Source organism: Pipistrellus kuhlii, unplaced genomic scaffold (assembly GCF_014108245.1).
Source record: "Pipistrellus kuhlii isolate mPipKuh1 unplaced genomic scaffold, mPipKuh1.p scaffold_m20_p_3, whole genome shotgun sequence".
In the NCBI taxonomy this organism is placed as follows: Eukaryota; Metazoa; Chordata; class Mammalia; order Chiroptera; family Vespertilionidae; genus Pipistrellus; species Pipistrellus kuhlii.
This window is the reverse complement of record NW_023425529.1, coordinates 34,993,699-35,012,903: the sequence shown is the minus strand read 5'-3', so window position 1 is coordinate 35,012,903 and position 19,205 is coordinate 34,993,699. Positions and strand designations below refer to the sequence as shown.

Below are 19,205 nucleotides of genomic sequence, written 5' to 3'. Positions count from 1 at the left end.
CAAAGAGTATAACCCATGTTTTTGACTTAAGTATAGCAGTTTAGATACTTGTTTCCTTAGTACTGGCTAGGAAAGAGAAAGATTTTCTAGTAGTGAAGCTAACCTATGACTGTGGTGTGTGTGTGTGTGTAAGTGGAGGTGTTGGGACAGATATCATTAGTTAGGACACTATTCAGGGGGAAGGTGACATGGTTATAGACAGACCTAGATTCCTATCTGTTTTCTTCTACTCATTGCCTAGGAACCTTAGACAAATTACTTAGCTCTCCTGATCTTCACATTGTCAGTGTAAAAAATGGGACCAAAAACACTGGTCTTGTAAGATTGTCCTGGGATCTAAATTAAATTAATTATCCTATATAATAAAAGCCTAATATGCAAAGTGTCCAACCATTCCTTCAACTGTTTGACCAGTCACTATGATGTGTATTGATCACCAGGAAGTGATGCTCTGACCGGTAAGTTAATTTGCTGCTGGGGTCCGGCCTACGGGGCGAGATGGGCCAGACATGCCCTGGAGCACACCCTCTTATGGTCCCTCCGTGGTCCCTCCCCAGCTGGCTGGCAATATGGGCCGGACATGCTCTGGAGCCTTCCTGTGGTCCCTCCCCAACCCCTATTGTGCACCAGTGGGGTCCCTCGACCTGGCCTGTGGGAATCAGGCTGAAACTGGCTCTCTGACATCCCCTGAGGCATCCTGGATTGTGAGGGCACCGGCCAGGCTGAGGGAACCCACCAATGCACAAATTCACACACTGGGCCTCTAGTTATATATAAAGTACTCAGCCCAGTGTTTAGCACATGGAAAATACTCCATCAATAATGAATCACATTATTATTTACTATTCTAAAGAGTGAAAAAGGGGTGAGTGCTACTACAGGTAAGTTGTAAGGGAGGTTGAAGGAAAAGTCCTACTATGGCCTATGTGTGTGTTTGTTTTTTATCGGTAAAGATGGATCTTGGAGTTGATAGATGTATAGCTCTAGAGAAAAAAATGTTACTGCTTATAGCTACTGTAGAAAGTATAATAAGGAAGAGCCTAGAGACAGAAATGATTTTTTCAAATGACCGGGGGATCCCAGCTGAAGTTGGAGCCATATTGTTTGTAGTAAAGCCAAATAGTATACCTGTGTGAATTTTTCCCGTAATACTGGAGGCCAGGGGTAAAACAATAAAATGAGGATGGGACACCTAACTTCAGCTTGTATTCAGACTGTTGCACACACCAGGTCTCTTGTACCCACTTAATTGTTTGCATGAATACACATTAACTTATGCATACATGTAAACATGTTTCCCTACTAAACAGGTGAATTTTTGTGTTGTTCTCTTTTACTATTTAGCATCCTTAGCTGTATGTTCACCTTATTTGACTCCTGGGCTAATAGGAGTGTGGTTACAAGCAAATAAAGATTGAAGTAGTACCTTAGCATCAACTTGAAAATTTTCAGCAATTATATCTAAAAAATAATTATTGATAATTTTTACAGTAGCAATCAGATTAAGACATACAGAAGGTCAAACTGATTAATCAGCTTCTTAGACTTTGATGATGTTGAAAGACTAACTCACCTTTTGTACCAGATGGGTCAAAAGCTTCTATTTTCTTATTGTTTTGATGTCATAAAAATAAATTGTTTTTTGCCAAACTGGAAGATTAGTTTTCTCTGAAAAAAAAAATGAATGCCTGTAGTTGGTTTTAGCACTCCAGTTTTATAATGCATTTTATGCTGGCAAGGATGTCATCTGGTTTCATGAAGAAAGGAGGTACATTTTTTGAAGATATACATTTTAAAGATTAGATTTTTAAAAATAACGGTATTGAAATGTAAATCAGATACCATTCAATTCACCCATTTAAAGTATACAATTCAATGCCAATATAATTCTCAGGGCTTCGTAGTCATCACTATTTTCAAATTGAGATCATTTTCATTACCCCAAAAAGATAGGTCAGGGCAGGTTTTCTTCTTTTAATTGCTGAGGTAAATCCTTGCATGTAACAGCCCCTCAATAAATATATGTTAAAGTGAATTTAACAGCCACCACAGTAGTCTAAAACACTTAGCTGGGCTTGCCACTGCTAAATGCTTTACAACCCCTTCCCACCCATTTTCTACAGAAAAAACAACAACAGTTAAGCTCTTTATCATGACTTGTAGTGTAATCCATTATCCAATGCATACCTGCTTTTCTAGTTTTTGTAACTCATCATTGCCTCCCTTCTTCACATGCCGATATACTCTATACTAGTATATCAATCACACCATGCTTTCTCATGTTTCTGCGTGTTTTTTCTTCTTCTTCTTCTGTTCATTTTACCTATAAGATCTTCCTACCCTATCCTGGTTTATTGGTCCAATTTCTTTTCCTTCTTTAAATCTTTGCTTCTATATCATGTGAAGCTGACTTTGGTCCTTTGTTCTTTCAAAAGACTTTGTAGATAGCTTTGATTTTATATTTACCATTTTATTTTGAACTAGTTATTGTCTATCTTCTCTAATTTGCTTTGGAGCTCCTGAATGTCATTGACTGTGTGCTCATTTTTAAATTTAAGAAAGGATCTGGAACATAGCAAATATTCAATAAATGTTATGGAACTGAGCTGAATTGATTGGGCTCTGGGGAAAGGACTCTTAACCAAAGTAAAAAGATATTAATTATAAACTAAAATGCCAATTCACTAATTTATGCTGTGGAATATGTACACTTCATAGATAGCTAAAAAACTAAATTATTAATCATAAGTGTTTCTGACTGAGCATAAAAATAAGAGAAAGAAAATTAGTTTCTGAGTCCAGGAACATTTCTGTTTTTCAAAACAATACTGTTCTGGGCCGCAGGAGACACTTTGTCCTTCTCTCTTGCACAGACCTGGTTTTCAAATAAGTATTCCTATATTTATAATTACACAAACCATAATGTGGTTTATATGAATAAGAATGGTATATCTATAGAGGAGCTAATTTTTTTCCTTTCGTATTAATTTTTACTCCTTTTTCCTCATTTAATTTTTTAAAAACTAGAGTTCTCTTATTCCACCTGACTAGCCTATGTATTATATAACCAATTGTTAAGTGTCTGAATGTGTTAGATATTGTCATCATTTATGTGATACTTTTTGATTTTTGCTAATGAAGTAAAATTTGAGAAGCACAAAGTAGGAGTGTTAGCAACATTTTTATGAGAGATTTTTTAGAGTATCTTCCAGCTAATCCATGGATAATATGAGACTATTGCTGGGCTTAGAAGAATTGGTGGGATTTGTGTAGACCCGTGGTCGGCAAACTGCAGCTTGCAAACCACAGGTGGCTCTGTGGCCCGCCTTGAGTGTGGCTCTTCCACAAAATATCATGGCCTGGGTGAGTCTATTTTGAGCAAGTGGCGTTAGAAGAAGTTTAAGTTTAAAAAAATTGGCTCTCAGAAGAAATTTCAATCGTTGTACTGTTGGTATTTGGCTCTGTTCACTAATGAGTTTGCCGACCACTGGTGTAGACAGAAGTAAAAACGGGGGCAGAGTGTAGGCTAAGTGAGAGCAGGTAAAGGAGGCCTGAAAGTGAGGTGGTTACATACATGATACATTGGAGCCAGATTCTAGAGGTTGTGAATTTGATCTAAAGGCAAAGAGAAGCTATTATTTGTGTGTGTGTGTGTGCACGCAGGGCATGCAGTAATATGCGCCAAAGATTAATATGACAGTGATGCTCAGACTTTATTGGAACTCTTGGCTCTTAGATGGATTCAAGGAACTTATTTATGAGGCTGCTACCAGAATATAGGTATGACATAGTGGTGGTACTATTAGAAATAGGTGTTAGTATGAACAGTCATTCAAAGCATTTTTTTCAGGCATCTACTGTAGACTACTGTTGTGCTTGGTGCTAAGGATGAAAGATCAATAAGAAATGTCACTGTCCTCATGCACCTCACAGTCTGAAGGAGAGACTTTTCATCAGCTTGTTAATTAAACAATCCATAGTGTTAAATGATGTGAGCTCCCCATGGAGGGGATAACTTAGCTTTACAATGCAAAGATATTTGAGCTGAGTCTTTGAGGAAGAAAAGAGTTTCAGGCACAGAGAGGAACATTCTAGGTGTAATCTCATTTTCATAAGCCTGTAGTGTGAAGAGCCAGTGATGTTGGACAATAGAGAGAAGTGTGGAGCAGCTGAGGAGAGGTCTGATATTGGAGGGGGATGTGGAAAGGCTAGTGATTAGTGGGTATGAATAGGACTTCAAATCCATTGTGCTCTCTTTAACAATACATTGAGTTTGGGTTTGTATATTTAAAGTCTCAAAAAATAATTTTTAAAATAACCAATATTACTTTGGGATGAAAAAAATTTAATGAGCCGTCCTTCCTGAGAATATTATACAATTTAAAAAATCTTGTCAATAAGATGCTTTTTAGAATGATGTTTAAAAGAGAGTAATATTTCTAAACAAATTTATGCTGCGGAAAGTGTTCTTATAATTTAGTGCTAATAGATTAGTGATGTTGGACTCTGTACAAAATATGGAATATGAGGCGGTCTTTGTCTTAAAAATTTAACTATGCCGTGGCTGTTTTAAGAAAGATAGATTTGATTTACAGCCGATTACAAGTAAATACCTTCATTCCGAACATATTTATAATTTTGTTATTAACAGAATTAAAACTTACAACTGTTTATTATAAAGATATCATAGTGTTGTGGGGGAAATAGGTTTATGACTTGCTTTTATAGAACATTAATTAATTTAAGCTCTAATATCCTCATGTAACTAATGTTTCAGCAATTGTAGTGTTATTGTTAGGATCAAATGAGTTAATGGCTTTGAACATACTGTATATACAAACTCTTAAATGCTGCTGGGTGTTGTTTGCTGTTATCTCCAGAGAGCTTTAGGTTGACTCTCTATATATCTTGCATCTAAATCTGGCAATGAGAATTGCTCTCACATTCAGTTATCTGGATATTCCAGGTAAAAAGTAAATATGGTTTACTGATAAGAGTGGTTTGTCATAAGAGTACCCTACCTTGAAGATAACAGTTATAAACCACAGACAGAATATAAGACACTGGCTAAGACACTGGAGAAGCCCAGCTCCAAGGATAGACACAACTGACAGGGATTTGATCTTTGAAGTGAGTGGCTCCTGGTGGGATCTACATTTATGGCTTTATCCCTGAGGGCAGCCCTCAACCCAATAAACTACAGTTTTATTGATTTGTGGTGTCAGTGGCTAGAGTTTGTGGTGCCCAGAGCAGCTGGAATTTAGGAGTGGGGGGGATCCAAGAAAAAAATAATCCACAGAGAAGGAAGCCTCCAAATCTGAATATCAGTTCACCATAAATGTTTTTCTGATTTCTGAACTATGAAAATAGGAGAGATTCCATGATGCCTGCAGAAAGTAACAGAAGATGGTAAAAGCTGAAAGATGTTATATCCTGTCCATAGGAAGAGTGACATTTTTGGACTTTGAAACGAGGTTAGAGGTGTCGGCAGCTTGAGCTTTCCAGTCAGACCCCAGAAGGACTTTGTTACATGACTAAGGATTTTTCCTGCGGACAAAACTGAGAGTCACATTAACCAAGTCTACAGCCAAACCTTTACAAATTTAAGGTGACAGGACAGTGTCAACATTCTTCAGAAAAAGAGAAGACAAGCTAGGATCTCTATATTTTATCATTCTCAATACACAGAACACACACACACACACACACACACACACAATTATTAGGCAGTGTGAATCACAGAAAATATGATCCATAAGTAAAATAAAAATTGTCGATATAGACAGACCTTAAGGAGATACAGATGTTGGAATTATCAAAATACTTGAAAACACCTCTTTTAAATGTGTTCAGGACTTAAGGTAAATGGTAGTCACATAAAGTAATCAGCTGGGGAATCTCAGAGAAATGCAAACTATATATATATAAAGAACCAAATGAAAATTCTCAACTGAAAGTATATCATTTGGAATTAGATTTAAAAACTTAAAAAGTCACTGGATGGGTTTATCATCAAATTAAAGATGACAGAAAACAGGATCTAGAAACTTGAAGACAGACCTATAGACATCACGTAATCTGCAAGAGAAAATAGTAAGGTGAGGAAGAAATAGTGGCCTACAGTATAATATTGAGTCAAGTAGTGTAATATACTTGTAACTAGAAAAATTAGTAAAATTGATTATGATTGATTAAATTGATCAAGAAAAATGATAGAGACTAAATGATCACTATTAGGAGTAAAACAGAGTACATAATTTCTTTGGACTTGTAAAGATTTGAACAATATTGTGCCCATAAATTCAATAACTTGGAGTGGGCATATTGGGGTGAAAATCAGAACTTATCAAAAAATGACAGAACACAAAATTGAATATTTGTATGTCTCTGTATTATTAAACAAATTGAATCATCATTATTAGTAGTCACCTACCTGCAAAACAAACTTCAGGCCGAGATACTTTTATTAGTAAATACTGTTAGACATTTATGGAAGAAATAACTCGAAGTTTAAACAAAAGCTTTAAGAAAATGGAGGTGGAAGGAATATTTTCCAACTTGGCTGGTGAGGCCAATATAACTCTAATATGTCCTAAGTTCTTACAAGAAAAGAAAATTCTAGGCAGTGTCTGAAAGTATTCTTAACAAAATTTCAGTAAAATTGATCCCAGTAAGATAAAAGGATAGTAAATCATAACCAGGTCAGTTTCTTTTTTGAAAGGTTGGATTAGCATAAGAAATTCATGTAAGTCACCATGTTGAAATTATTCAAAGGAGGTAAACTGATATAATCATCTGACTATATGCAGAGAAAACATTTCACAGACTAATCCTGATTTACTGTAAAACCTTCCAACAAAGTAGAAGAGCACTTTTTGAAAATAAAATATATTTTATTGATTTTTTACAGAGAGGAAGGGAGAGGCACAGAGAGTTAGAAACATTGATGAGAGAGAAACATCGATCAACTGACTCCTGCACGGGGGATATGCCCACAACCAAGGTACATGCCCTTGACCTGAATCGAACCTGGGACCTTTCAGTCCGCAGGCCGACACTCTGTCCACTGAGCCAAACCGGTTTCGGCAGAAGAGCACTTTCTTAAATCAAAAAGGACATGTACAAAAACCCCCCAAAACCCTGCAGCCAATTCTATACTCAGTGTGAAAGCCTGCGTGTTTTCCTTTATGACCAGTTACAAGGCAGAGATGCCCACTGTCACCATTTATATTCATCCATAGGGACAAGATGACTCTAAAATTTTTACTCAAAAACAAAAGATCTAGAATTGCCTAAACCATCTTGAAGACCAAAGGTGGAGGACTCAAGTGTCCGATTACAAGACTTACTATAAAGCTGACATAATTAAGACAGTGTGGCAAGATAAAGAAAATAAATCAGTGAAATAGAAGGAACAACAACATGGATAAAATCTTTAAAGTATTATGATTGAAAGAATGTATTGTAGAAACAAAAGAGTAGAATGTCCATGGTTCCATATGAAGTTCATCCATATGCAAAAGGAGCCGTGTGGGCAGAAATGTGGTCATTGCTTGTCCATGGCAATGAGGAGTGACTGAAGAGCGGGTTTTAAGGGAGCTCTCTGAGAGAAATATTCTCTTTTGTGATTGGGATGATAGTTACAAGGTGTACATTTTTCTCAACTCATAGAATTGGAACCTTGGGTCTCTTCATTTTATTGTATGCAAAGTTTACCTAAAAGTTAATTTTATATTGGCTCCTTCCATTATATTCCTTTTCTGCCTTTTAGTGAATGATTTATATATTATTTCTACCATGATATTTTTTCTATTAGCCTTTGTTGAAATAACTTCTCCCCTTATTCTTACATATATGCCTAAACTTCAGTCATAGCAATTAAACAATTCTGTTTTGTTTGATAATTACTGGAGAATAGGATCTTTGATGCAAGGGATACTGCTAATCATTACTATATCTTCATAATCCCGAGCCTAGAACTTTGCACATGGAGGATTCTTGAAGTTTTAAAAAGGAGGATACATGTGTTGGCATGGTTGAGCACTATTTTCACCACTAGTATTGTGAATTTTGTTCAGGTCAAATGCATTTTGTCATGTTATTTAAAATATCTGCCTAATATCTGTGTAAAATGCATTCAGTTTGTCTAGTAATATCACCTCTTATTCTATCAAAGCAACTATACCTATTATTTCTACTATAATCACAAAACTCTTAAGTAATCTTGGCCATACCATCTACTTTATATATTGATATCACATTACTTAAGGGTTTTTCCCCATAGCTATGTAGATTGTTACTATTTTCTTATGTTTACATATCTGGCGATGAATGCTTCTACAGTTTACACCGAAATATTCAGTGGGTAACACAAAAATTGCTCATTTGCTGATCACATATCACCTGCTTACTTGAAGATTTCAACTGTGACATATTGATTTTTTCCCCTTATGAATCTCCAGCTGTGATCTCATATTTACTCTCTAGCTGCCATCAGATTATCAGGTGTATCAGTCCTCAGCGTTGATGTTCTACATGCGCCTTGATGGCAGAGAAAATTAGCTTGCAGCTGGGGGCCTCAGTTTGGCAGTGTTTTCCTATTTTAATTTCTTACCTGTTAAAATGGAGTTGTGCATCATAAACCGAAATTGAAAAATACGTTATCAAATGAATTGTTGTAACTATAGCCGTGGGCTAAATTTAGTGGTCTCTTTTTGCGTCTAAAGCATTTGCATTAAGTAGAAACATACTACATAAATCATAATTTATGTTTGGGGCCCATCGTCTATAGATATCTTGTATAATGATAACCATCTTTTCTAAATTCAAGAATAGATATATTTTAGTAAACTCATCACTCATGTGATTATTTCTTAAGAAGCATATGAAGAAAACTCAAAATCCATAGGAACTTTGAACAAGGAAGTCAGGTAGCTCTAGATACAGGACCAATGTTCTTAGATGTGTTTTGATGAAGCGGTTGGATTATGCCTTTTTTTTTTAAGGGGAAAATGTTTCACTGTCCTGAATAGGATATAATGATAAATATCCTTGGAGAGTTCCAGCTTGGGGGATGTTTTTGGATTGACACAGCATGACACTATCTTTGATTACCTTTATTCATGATGCTCAATGATTAGCTTGGAGTTTGGTGCTTAATATACATTCAGAAATTGTTTGTGGGTATACAGCTCAGAAAGAACACAGAACAGATAGCTTTAGCTTTCCAAGCAAACAAAGTATATATTCTTTAGGTAACTGTTTCTAATTGTAGACCTTTTTATTTTCAGTAAACTGTTTCTGGGGGGAGGGGGAGGAGAGATTTAGAGTTTATTTTGTTTTATTTATTTATTTTTAATTTTTAAAAATATATATATTTTATTGATTTTTACCGAGAGGAAGAGAGAGGGATAGAGAGTTAGAAACATCGATGAAAGAGAAACATTGATCAGCTGCCTCTTGCATACTCTCTACTGGGAATGTGCCTGCAACCAAGGTACTTGCCCTTGACCGGAATCGAACCCGGGACCTTTCAGTCCGCAGGCCGATGCTCTATCCACTGAGCCAAACCAGTTTCGGCTAGAGTTTATTTTATAGTTAACAAGTAAGAGGATGCCAATTTGAAACTGTAGAGTATTGAAGAGTAAAAATAGGATCTTAATATTTGTACTCTTCTAATTTATTTGAGCTATTCAGGATGGGCAAGCATGAACATGATTTATAAATCAATAACAGATATAAACAGGTGTTAGCTAGAAGACAGAGGGTGGGAATAAAGCTATTGGAAGTACAGAGACAGGTTTGTTATTTGATTTTGTTTTCAGTTTATTATGACCCTATTGGGTGTTAGAGAAGACTGCTAAATACCCTCATTGTACTGTAAAGTGTTAGTTTCATTGCTAGTCTCAGTGGTATTTTTACTACAGCCAACCTGCTTCCCCTTCTTGTCAGCTTGGAGTGCTCTTTTGCCTCCAGGAGGCAAATGGCTTTTGCCTAAGGTGTGGGCTTTGAATGCTTATTGGTCACTTTCATCCCAATCACTCAGGTCTCAGCCCTGAGTGCACATTAGCTGCCCCCCCCCCCCCCCCCCCCCCCTGAGAGCTTTGAATAAAATAGAGGACTGTGGGACTGGAGCTCCAGCCAATTAATCAAAATTCCTCCTTGGGTGAAGCCTGGATATTACTGTGTTTTAAAAGCTCTCTGGGTGATTGTAATGTGAAGCCAGGGTTTAGAGCCATTGATTTTAATAATAATGAGATCCCCCATATCAGTAGGGGACTGCTTGTTTGCTTGGGGAGTGACTGCCCTGGTTTTTCAGTGTACTTTTTTTCATGTCAGTATATGCACTGTCCTTCATCTGGTGCTGAGTTCCTTGGATTTAGGGGACTGGTGGTGAGTCCCTAATACTGCCTTAACTAAGTCCGTAGAGTTCCTACTCCTTCGGTGGCATGATAAAGTTCTCGTCAATGCTATAGCAAAGCAAACTCTTATTTGTCTGCAATCTGCACATCATCAGAGGGATGGTTTTTCCTCAAGAAAGAGATTGGTTAGTTCTACCTATCAAAAGTCTGAGTGCATGGTAGAGGCGAGGTAGACAAGTTGCACTGAATTGAGTCAGGGAGGTGAAAACATTTTTTGCTGAGCATCTTCTCCATTTTAGGTACTGAGTGATTTCACCTAATTACCCAGATGTCCTATGAAATAAACACTATCGCCTGTTCATTGAAATGTTAAATAATTTGGATAGGGTTTGTGGTTAGGATGCCCAAAGCTGAAGTGTGACCTACTTGTGTCCCTCTGGTCTCTCAAACCACAGCCACCCCCTTTCCCTCACCCATCCTATTTGGTCTTTACAAAGCAATGGAAATGTTTTCCTATCAAATGTCTTTAGGAGCATGTTTGTTGTGTTTGGGGTAATATATCAGGTGCCCTACCAAAAATATCTTTACCATGAAAGGTAATCAAAATATAGTAAAAATAAGTTTCTTTAGAAACATTAGGATGTAAAGGCATAAAACATGTTTTATCTTGAGTAGTCTCTGGAATCGGGCCTTAAAATCCTTAAAGATTGGCAGCAAGATGCAAGTTCCTTTTCCCCATCCTAGCATTAGATTATGGAATTGTAAATTTCAAACCTAGACTCTTGACACTTAACAGATTTCGAATGCAGAAGAGCTAAACTATTCTGTCTTTTGTGGCTTTCTTAAGAAACATAAATTATGCATCTATCCATAGTCCATGGACATACACAGTAAGTAATGTGGTATAGGCCTAGGAGGGGCAGGGCAAGGGCAGGTGCAGAGGCTGAAGGTAGGCAAAGGAGGGAGAACATCTGTAAAACTGTCTACAATTTAAAACACACACACGTGTAAAACAACACAGGCTAGCCCTGGCTGGGTGGATTAGTAGATTAGAATGTTATCCTATACACTGAAAGATTTTGGTGCACCTAGTTTGCAGGTTCAGTTTCTGGAGGCGGCTGATTGATATTTTTCTCTCTTCTCCCTTTTCTCTTAAAAAGCAATAGAAACATATCCTAGGGTGAGGATTCAAAACAAAACAAAACAAAACAAAACAAAGCATAGGCTAGCTAATATGTATGTTTGCATTTCTCTTTACTTTTTGTCTTTTCCCTTTGTTTTTTTCTTTTTGGTTTTAAAAATACCGTGTTCTAGGTTTTAATAGTGAGTAGTAAAAGTGCTATGTGTGAGCATCTTTGGGCCTGAAAATGATTCAATTTCTATATTCATTTCAAGTGCTCCTTTGATCTTAATTTATCACTGATGGGAGTTTGGGGGGCAGAGGAAAATATTATAAAAGGGGCAGAGAAACAAAGCATACAGGCTTTCATTTTTAGGAGTTTTAGAATTTCATAATCCAGTATATTTGGTGTTTACCTTTTTATTGCTTTTCTTTTAAATAATTGGCAGTGCAATTTTGTATAGCCTTTTCTTTAAGGGATTACAACCAAATAGAAATTTCATTTCTTTCCCGCAGTGATTTTCAACCTTTTCTCATCTCATGGCACACACAAACTAATTACTACACTTCTGCAGTACACCCAAAGTATACATTTTGCTGATCCGAAAAATAAAGTATAATTTGATTCATTCACACAGGATGGCTATTGTGTTGGCTGTTGTCATTTTTTTTTCAATTTGATAATATTAAGGAAAAGAAGTCAGTGCCCCCAACTAAATAGTCAGGTAATTGTATGTTTTAAAAATGCTTGAGGCACACCTTTTGAAAATCGCTGTCTTCCAGCAATAAAAGCTATGTTTAAGTGGCAGATTTGGTATACCAAGTTAACATTTTAAGGGGAAGAGGCCATATGTATGCATTTGTTGAAGCTGATCTCTCTTACTCTCATCTGAAGATTCTTAGTTGAAGCCTTCTTTAGATGAGCCATCCTCAGAAGGGAAGGTCTCACCGTCTCTAGCATAACAAATGGTTTCCTGGGAAGGGGTTACTGTGCAAGTAAGTTTACAGAGCTCCATGGTCCGGAAGAGATTGCTATGTGCGTGTGAAGCCCAGTTATTTTCTGTTTAGTTAATATAGGAAGTTTAGACATATAAACTGTATAAAATGAGTTACAAACTGCTTTTGTATCATTTTGTAAAACATTCACTGAGTTTTTACTGTGTTCAAGATACCTGATTAGGTGCGGAGCTGAATACAAAGTAAAATATACAATCAGGTGGGACAAGTAAATAATTTATTACGGTACAAGGCACACGGACATAAATTGAGGTTAAGACACTGTGTTCGAGGGTGGGCAGAGGAAGGAGGAGTGATTCAGTAAATATCACAGCCCATGCTTTAAAATATAAAACACTGCTAATAGGATTTCTTTTCATACTGGAGGCCAAGTGATTCACTTATCAGTCATTCATAAATGCTTTGTTTACTTTCCAAATCTTGGTTAATTTTGCTGTTTCTGTATGTGGTTTGAGCTACTGTTTGGAGTAGGAGTTGTTCCTAACATAATGTGACAATTGTACCTTTTCTGCGCTGTGTATGAATTAAAATGAAATTGCTTAAAAAGTGATGGGCTTCTCCACAAGATATATATCTGGAGCCTCCAAGGTGGCTGTGCTTTGGGTTTAACATAGCTGAGAAGCCAGATTGGCTTTGAAAAGGGTAAAGAGTCAGGCGATACCCTGTGAGCATGATTGTTAGGTAATTGAACTTTGTCTTCTGAGCTCCCCCATTATGAATCTGCCAGGGAACCCACCCAGGGAATTTGGATTAACTGAATACAGCCCGGTGTCCTAGATTCACAGACGTTTTCATTTGAGAGAGACCCTGAAGTTTATCTAACCTAACCCCTCAGTTCAGGAGATCGGTCTGGTGGTCAGAATAACTTGGAGAGAGCTTTGATATCGATGGACTCATGTTCTTACTTTTGTTATTTTTCTGATGGATTTAAAATTGTATTTTATTTCCTACATAGAATTGTGCCAGCCATTAAGGACAGACATTTGAAAAAGATGACATGTAGCTTAAAACAACATGAGCAGGATTTTTTTTTTTTTTTTTGCATTTCTATCATTTTAATACTGATTATTGGCTTCCAACCATCTTTTTTTTTCCTATGAGCTTCTACTCCTTAGTTAATGAGGGGTCAACATGATGCTTGATGACAAAATGAAATCATAACTAATCATTCACAGAGCAGAAATAACTAAATAAATCAATTTGGGCATTTTATTGAAAAGTATATCTTTTAAATGATTAGAGAGTTTTGTCTTAATCCCATTTTATATTGTAGAATACAAATCTCTATATCTTAGTATTGGGTAAGGATGGTGAATATGGTGTTTTGTTGCATGATGTGTTGGGGTCAAAATGCATATACACAATCTTTGTGACTTTTGCCCATTCTTTTTCACTGTAATTTGTATGAGAGAAGAGCCAGACTTTCCTCGTTTTTCATTTTCTCACTAAAGCATAAAAATATTATTTTTTCTAGTTTTGCAAAGACATAATAAAAAGAAAATAATTCTCACTATTTTCACATTATATATAGTATTCTCAAAGTGGTGCTAATAAGACCAAGCTTTACAATCATATATGGGTTTTTTATTGCAGGTACATGTTGGGACTTGCAGCAGTTCCAGCAGTCATACAGTTTTTTGGCTTCCTCTTTTTGCCTGAAAGCCCACGATGGCTCATTCAGAAAGGACAGACTCAGAAGGCTCGTAGAATTTTGTCTCAGATGAGAGGCAATCAGACCATTGATGAAGAATATGATAGCATCAAAAACAACATTGAAGAAGAGGAAAAAGAGGTTGGTTCAGGTATGTGGATTTTGTACCTACATGCATTTTAAAACCACACAGTGGTTTTATTTTGAAATTATATTTTACTATTATTTAATATCTTTAAGTTATGTAGTGGTATTATATGTATAACAAAAAAAAAAATTTTATTTTTTATAGCAGTATAATCTATAATAATAAAAGGGTAATATGCTACTTGGACCAGACTTCATTTCAGATGTCCTTCTGGGATGAAGCCGGGGCTGGAGGGAAGCTCAGATCCCAGGTGCCTGCTGGCCGCCAGAGGGAAGCCCCACCCACCACAATCCATCCGGTCTGTTGAAGCCATGGCGGCTTGCCTCGGCCCCTACAGCCAGGCTTCATCTGGAAGGTCATCTGGAAGGATGTCCGTCTAATTAGCATATTAGAGTCCACATATTATACCACATAGAGTACCACTGCTTTTTATCCACTCATCTGCTGATGGGCACTCGGTTGTTTCCATATGTTGTAAATAATTCTGCTATGAACATAGGGGTACTTACATTCTCTCTGGTTGATATTTTGGGATTCTTAGGATGCATTCTCAAGAAGTGGAATCACTGGGTCAAAAGCAATTCCCTTTTTAATTTTTTGAGGAAGCTCCATACTCTTTTTCCACAATGGCTGCACCAGTCTGCATTCACACCAGCAGTGCACTAGTGTTCCCTTTTCTCCACATCCTTCCAGCACTTGTTTGTTGATTTATTGATAATAGACATACCTGACAGGTATGAGGTGATATCTTGTAGTTTTAGTTTGCATGTCTTGGATGATTAGTGACCATTAGCAATTTTTCATATGTCTGTTGGCCATGTGTTTGCCCTCTTTGGAGAGCTGTCTATTCAGATCCATTGCCCATTTTTTATTGGATTGTTTGTCTTCCTGGTGTTGAGTTGTGAAAGTTCTTTATATATTTTTGACATTAACCCCTTATCAGATGTACATTGGTGCATATGTTCTCCTATACAGTGGGTAATCTTTTCATTTTTTTAATGATTTCTTTTGCTGTGAAGAAGCTTTTTATCTTTATGTAGTCTCATTTGTTTATCTTTTCCTAAGTTTCCCTTACCCTCGGAGACATATCAGCAAAAATATCACTGTAAGGGACATATGAGATTTTATGGTTTTGTGACTTACATTTAAGTCTTTTATGCATTTTTAGTTTATTTTTGTGTATGGAGTAAGATGGTGGTGTAGTTTCATTTTTTTGCATGTGCCTGTCCATTTTTCCCAATACCATTTATCGAAGAAACTGTCTTTACTTTATTGTTTGCCCTTGCCTCCTTTGTCAAGTATTAATTGAGTGTAATGGCTTGGGTCGATTTCAGGGTTCTCTGTGTTCCATTGGTCTATATGTTCTTATGCCAATACCAGGCTGTTTTGATTATAGTGGCCTTGTAGTATAGTTTGATATACGTTATTATGATCCCTCTTACTTTGTTCTTCTTTCTTAAGATTGTTGTGGCTATTTTGAGTCTTTTTGGTTCCATATACATTTTTGGAATATTTTCTTCTAGATCTGTGAAATATGCTCTTGCTATTTTAATGCAAGTTACATTGAATCTATAGATTGCTTTTGGTAGCATGAACATTATAATGATGTTAATTCTTCCAATCCATCCATGAACATGGTATATGCTTTCACGTATTTGTATCTTCCTTAATTTATTTCTTCAGTGTCCAATAGTTTTCAATGTACAGGTCTTTTGTCTCCTTGGTTATAAGTTTGTTCCTAGGTACCCCTTATTTTTATTGTTTTTGCAAGAGTAAATGGGATTGTTTTCTTAGTTTCTCTTTCTTATAGTTCATTATTGGTGTATAAAAATTTCATTGATTCTGGGTCTGATTTTGTATTCTGCAACTTTGCTGAATTCATTTATTAGATCTAATAGTTTTTGTGGATTCTTTAGGGTTTTCTATATATAGTATCATATCCTATTTAAATAATGACAGTTTTACTTCCTCCTTTCTAATTTGAATGCCTTTTATTTCTTCTTCTTGCCTTTCCACTGTGGCTAGAATTTCCAGTACTGTGCTAAATAAGAGATAAAAGCAGACATCCCTCTCTTGCTCCATATTTTAAGGAAAAGGCTCTTAGTTTTGGTCCACTGAGCACGTTTGTTTTATATATAAATTTTTCATATATAAAGGCATATCTATATATTATTGCCTCCATATTAACTAAAAAGTTATGTGAACTGTTCAAATAAATCATTTAAGTAAAATTAAATATTTATATATAAGTCATAGTAATTTCCATGCTAATTTTATAAGAATAAAAATAGATTCAGATACTAGTTTGGGAATCATTTTGTGTTTTCCTTTTTATGTTTAGTTAACCATCTAATTTAATGATGAGAGCCATCAGTATATATCAATATATATCAGCATACATTAACTACTAGATATAATAAATGAATACAGCAAAGTTGCAGAATTGGCTTGACTTAACTTTATGTATATAAAGTATAATAATGTGATGTGGTTACTTTCTTGCTCAGACCAAAGCCCCAACTAATTGTGAGCCCATTCTAGGTGAAAGTTATTTTTAACTGTTCAGACCAGGGATTTACAGAATTCTCAGGTAGGATCCATAATCCTGACAGGCTGCTTTATAGGATACAAATGGTAGGAAAAGGTAGATATGTTAAAGTACATATTTTCAAAACCAGCCTGTTGGATTCACATTTTCCAAAAGTGTTTTATTTTCCCCTTTGCCTTTATAGTAATTGGTAGCTTAAATGAAGATGCTGACCTATATTACTGTAATATTTTTTATATCTGAAAAAATGCCAGACACACTCACCTTTGCTGATATTGCTGATATGTGTTTGCTCACTCACCTTTTTCTGTGATTTTTGATGGAGCTGAAGGTTGTGCTTTCTTGAAATAATAGATCGAACACTGCTGTGTTAGCCACACCTGGCTTGACTTAACTTTATGGATATAAAGTATAATAGTGTGATGTGATTACTTTCTTGCTCAGACCAACGCCCCCACTAATTGTGAGCCCATTCTAGGTGGTTATTTTTAATCGTTTCAGACCATATACTACGTGCCTGGCATTCTCAGCCTTTGCACTTATGTTTTTAAGATATATTTTTATTTATTTCAGAGTAGAGGGGAGAGGGAGAGAGAGATAAAAATATCAATGATGAGAGAAAATCATTGATTGACTCTTGGGATCAAGCCTACAATCTGGGCATGTGCCCTTGACCGGAATCGAACCTGCGACCCTTCAGTCCCTAGGCTGCTGCTTTGTCCACTGAGCCAAACCGGTTAGGGCTAGTGCAACTATTAAAGAGAATTTTGCTTTAACAGGAAATATACTTTTGCAGAATGCAACATTGTTTTAATTTTTAAAGTGTGATTTTAAGTCTATTTAAATTACAAATTGCTCCTTTTATGCTCCTGTCTATGTTCCTCTCAGCGGTAGCTTGAATGAAATATGAGGCTGTTTTCATAGTAATCAGTGTATTTGAAACCCAATGGGCCGATAGTGTGGGAATTAAAAACTTTACAGTGTTAGGTCATTAATACTACTTAGAACAAAAGTTTTTATTAATTTATGTAAAGGATAAGGAAACAATCTAATAAAAAAGCCTTCTTGTTTAACAAGGGGAGTTCCATTAATGTTATTGCAAAGCACTGAGCCTGTGCCTTCATTTTGACTACTTAAATATTAGTCTGACTGTCTAGCTATGCACTGTTGACGACACAAACTGTGTGAGTTCCATGACTATTTGAATATATCATCAAATGGATTCTCTTAGAAACCTGAGTTACAATACGATTGCAATTACCTGCATCTGCTTTAGTTTTTTAAAAAAATATATATTTTATTGATTTTTTACAGAGAGGAAGAGAGAGGGATAGATAGTTAGAAACATCGATGAGAGAGAATCATCGATCAGCTGCCTCTTGCATACCCCCTACTGGGGATGTGCCCGCAACCAAGGTACATGCCCTTGACCGGAATCGAACCCGGGACCCTTCAGTCCACAGGCCGTCGCTCTATTCACTGAGCCAAACCGGTTTCGGCTGCTTTAATTTTTTTTTTTTTTTTTTTGAGAAGTCTTTGGGAGCTAAATAGGGCACTGTTTCTTGGGTGTAGATAAAATATATATATATATATGTCTAAGTGACCATCACAACAGAAGGGATAACCCAACAGGCTGCATGGGGCAACCAAGCCAGCAGGGGGATTAGTGAGGGGTGACCAAACGACCGAACAGGCTGTGTGGGAGGACCAGGCCAGAAGGGGGTGCAGTTGGAGTAACCAGGCTGGCAGAGGTGGGGGGGGGGGGGGGGGACATTGAGGGTCAACCATGCCAGTAGAGGGGGGCAGTGAGGGGTGACCAGGCTGGTCAGGTTGGGGGCAGTTGGGATCGACCAGGTCAGCAGGGGGGGCAGTTAAGGGTGACCAGGCCAGTGGGGGTGGGGTGGGGGGAGGCAGTTGGGGATGACCAGGCCAGCAGGGGCGGGCAGTTAGGAGTGATCCGGCAGGCAGGCAGGTGAGCAGTTAGGAGCCAGTGGTCCAGGATTTTGAGAGGGATGTCCAACTGCTGGTTCAGGCATGATCCCCAGGATTCTATGCACTGGGCCTCTAGTATTTAGCTGTTTATTTCCTGAGTTTGTTTTATATACCCATTTGGCACAGGTTTTTAAAAATTGTATTATCCATTGAATCCTGATAATAATTGTCTCACGAGTGGATAAGTGTTTTAAAGTTTGTAACTAATGGGATTAATAATTTATCCATTTGTGGATTTGTATTAGAGTTCTATCATCTTACTTCATTTAAAAACCAATCTCATATTCTCTTTAAAAAGTATCAAATTAATAGCAGAGTGGCATGAATGCAGACAGACAGAAATGCAGTGTTACTTGGCACCGGTGACC

At 36.8% G+C, this 19,205-nt stretch overlaps 1 protein-coding gene across 1 annotated transcript in view; it reads left to right on the top strand.

Annotated features, from left to right (window-relative positions):
* Window positions 1–19,205, top strand: part of SLC2A13 (solute carrier family 2 member 13) — a 266,636-nt gene that overhangs the window by 49,619 nt on the left and 197,812 nt on the right. The window contains exon 3 of the mRNA XM_036456553.2: window positions 14,092–14,300. Coding sequence (XP_036312446.1) covers window positions 14,092–14,300 — 209 coding nt within the window. The remainder of the gene's footprint in view (window positions 1–14,091; window positions 14,301–19,205) is intronic.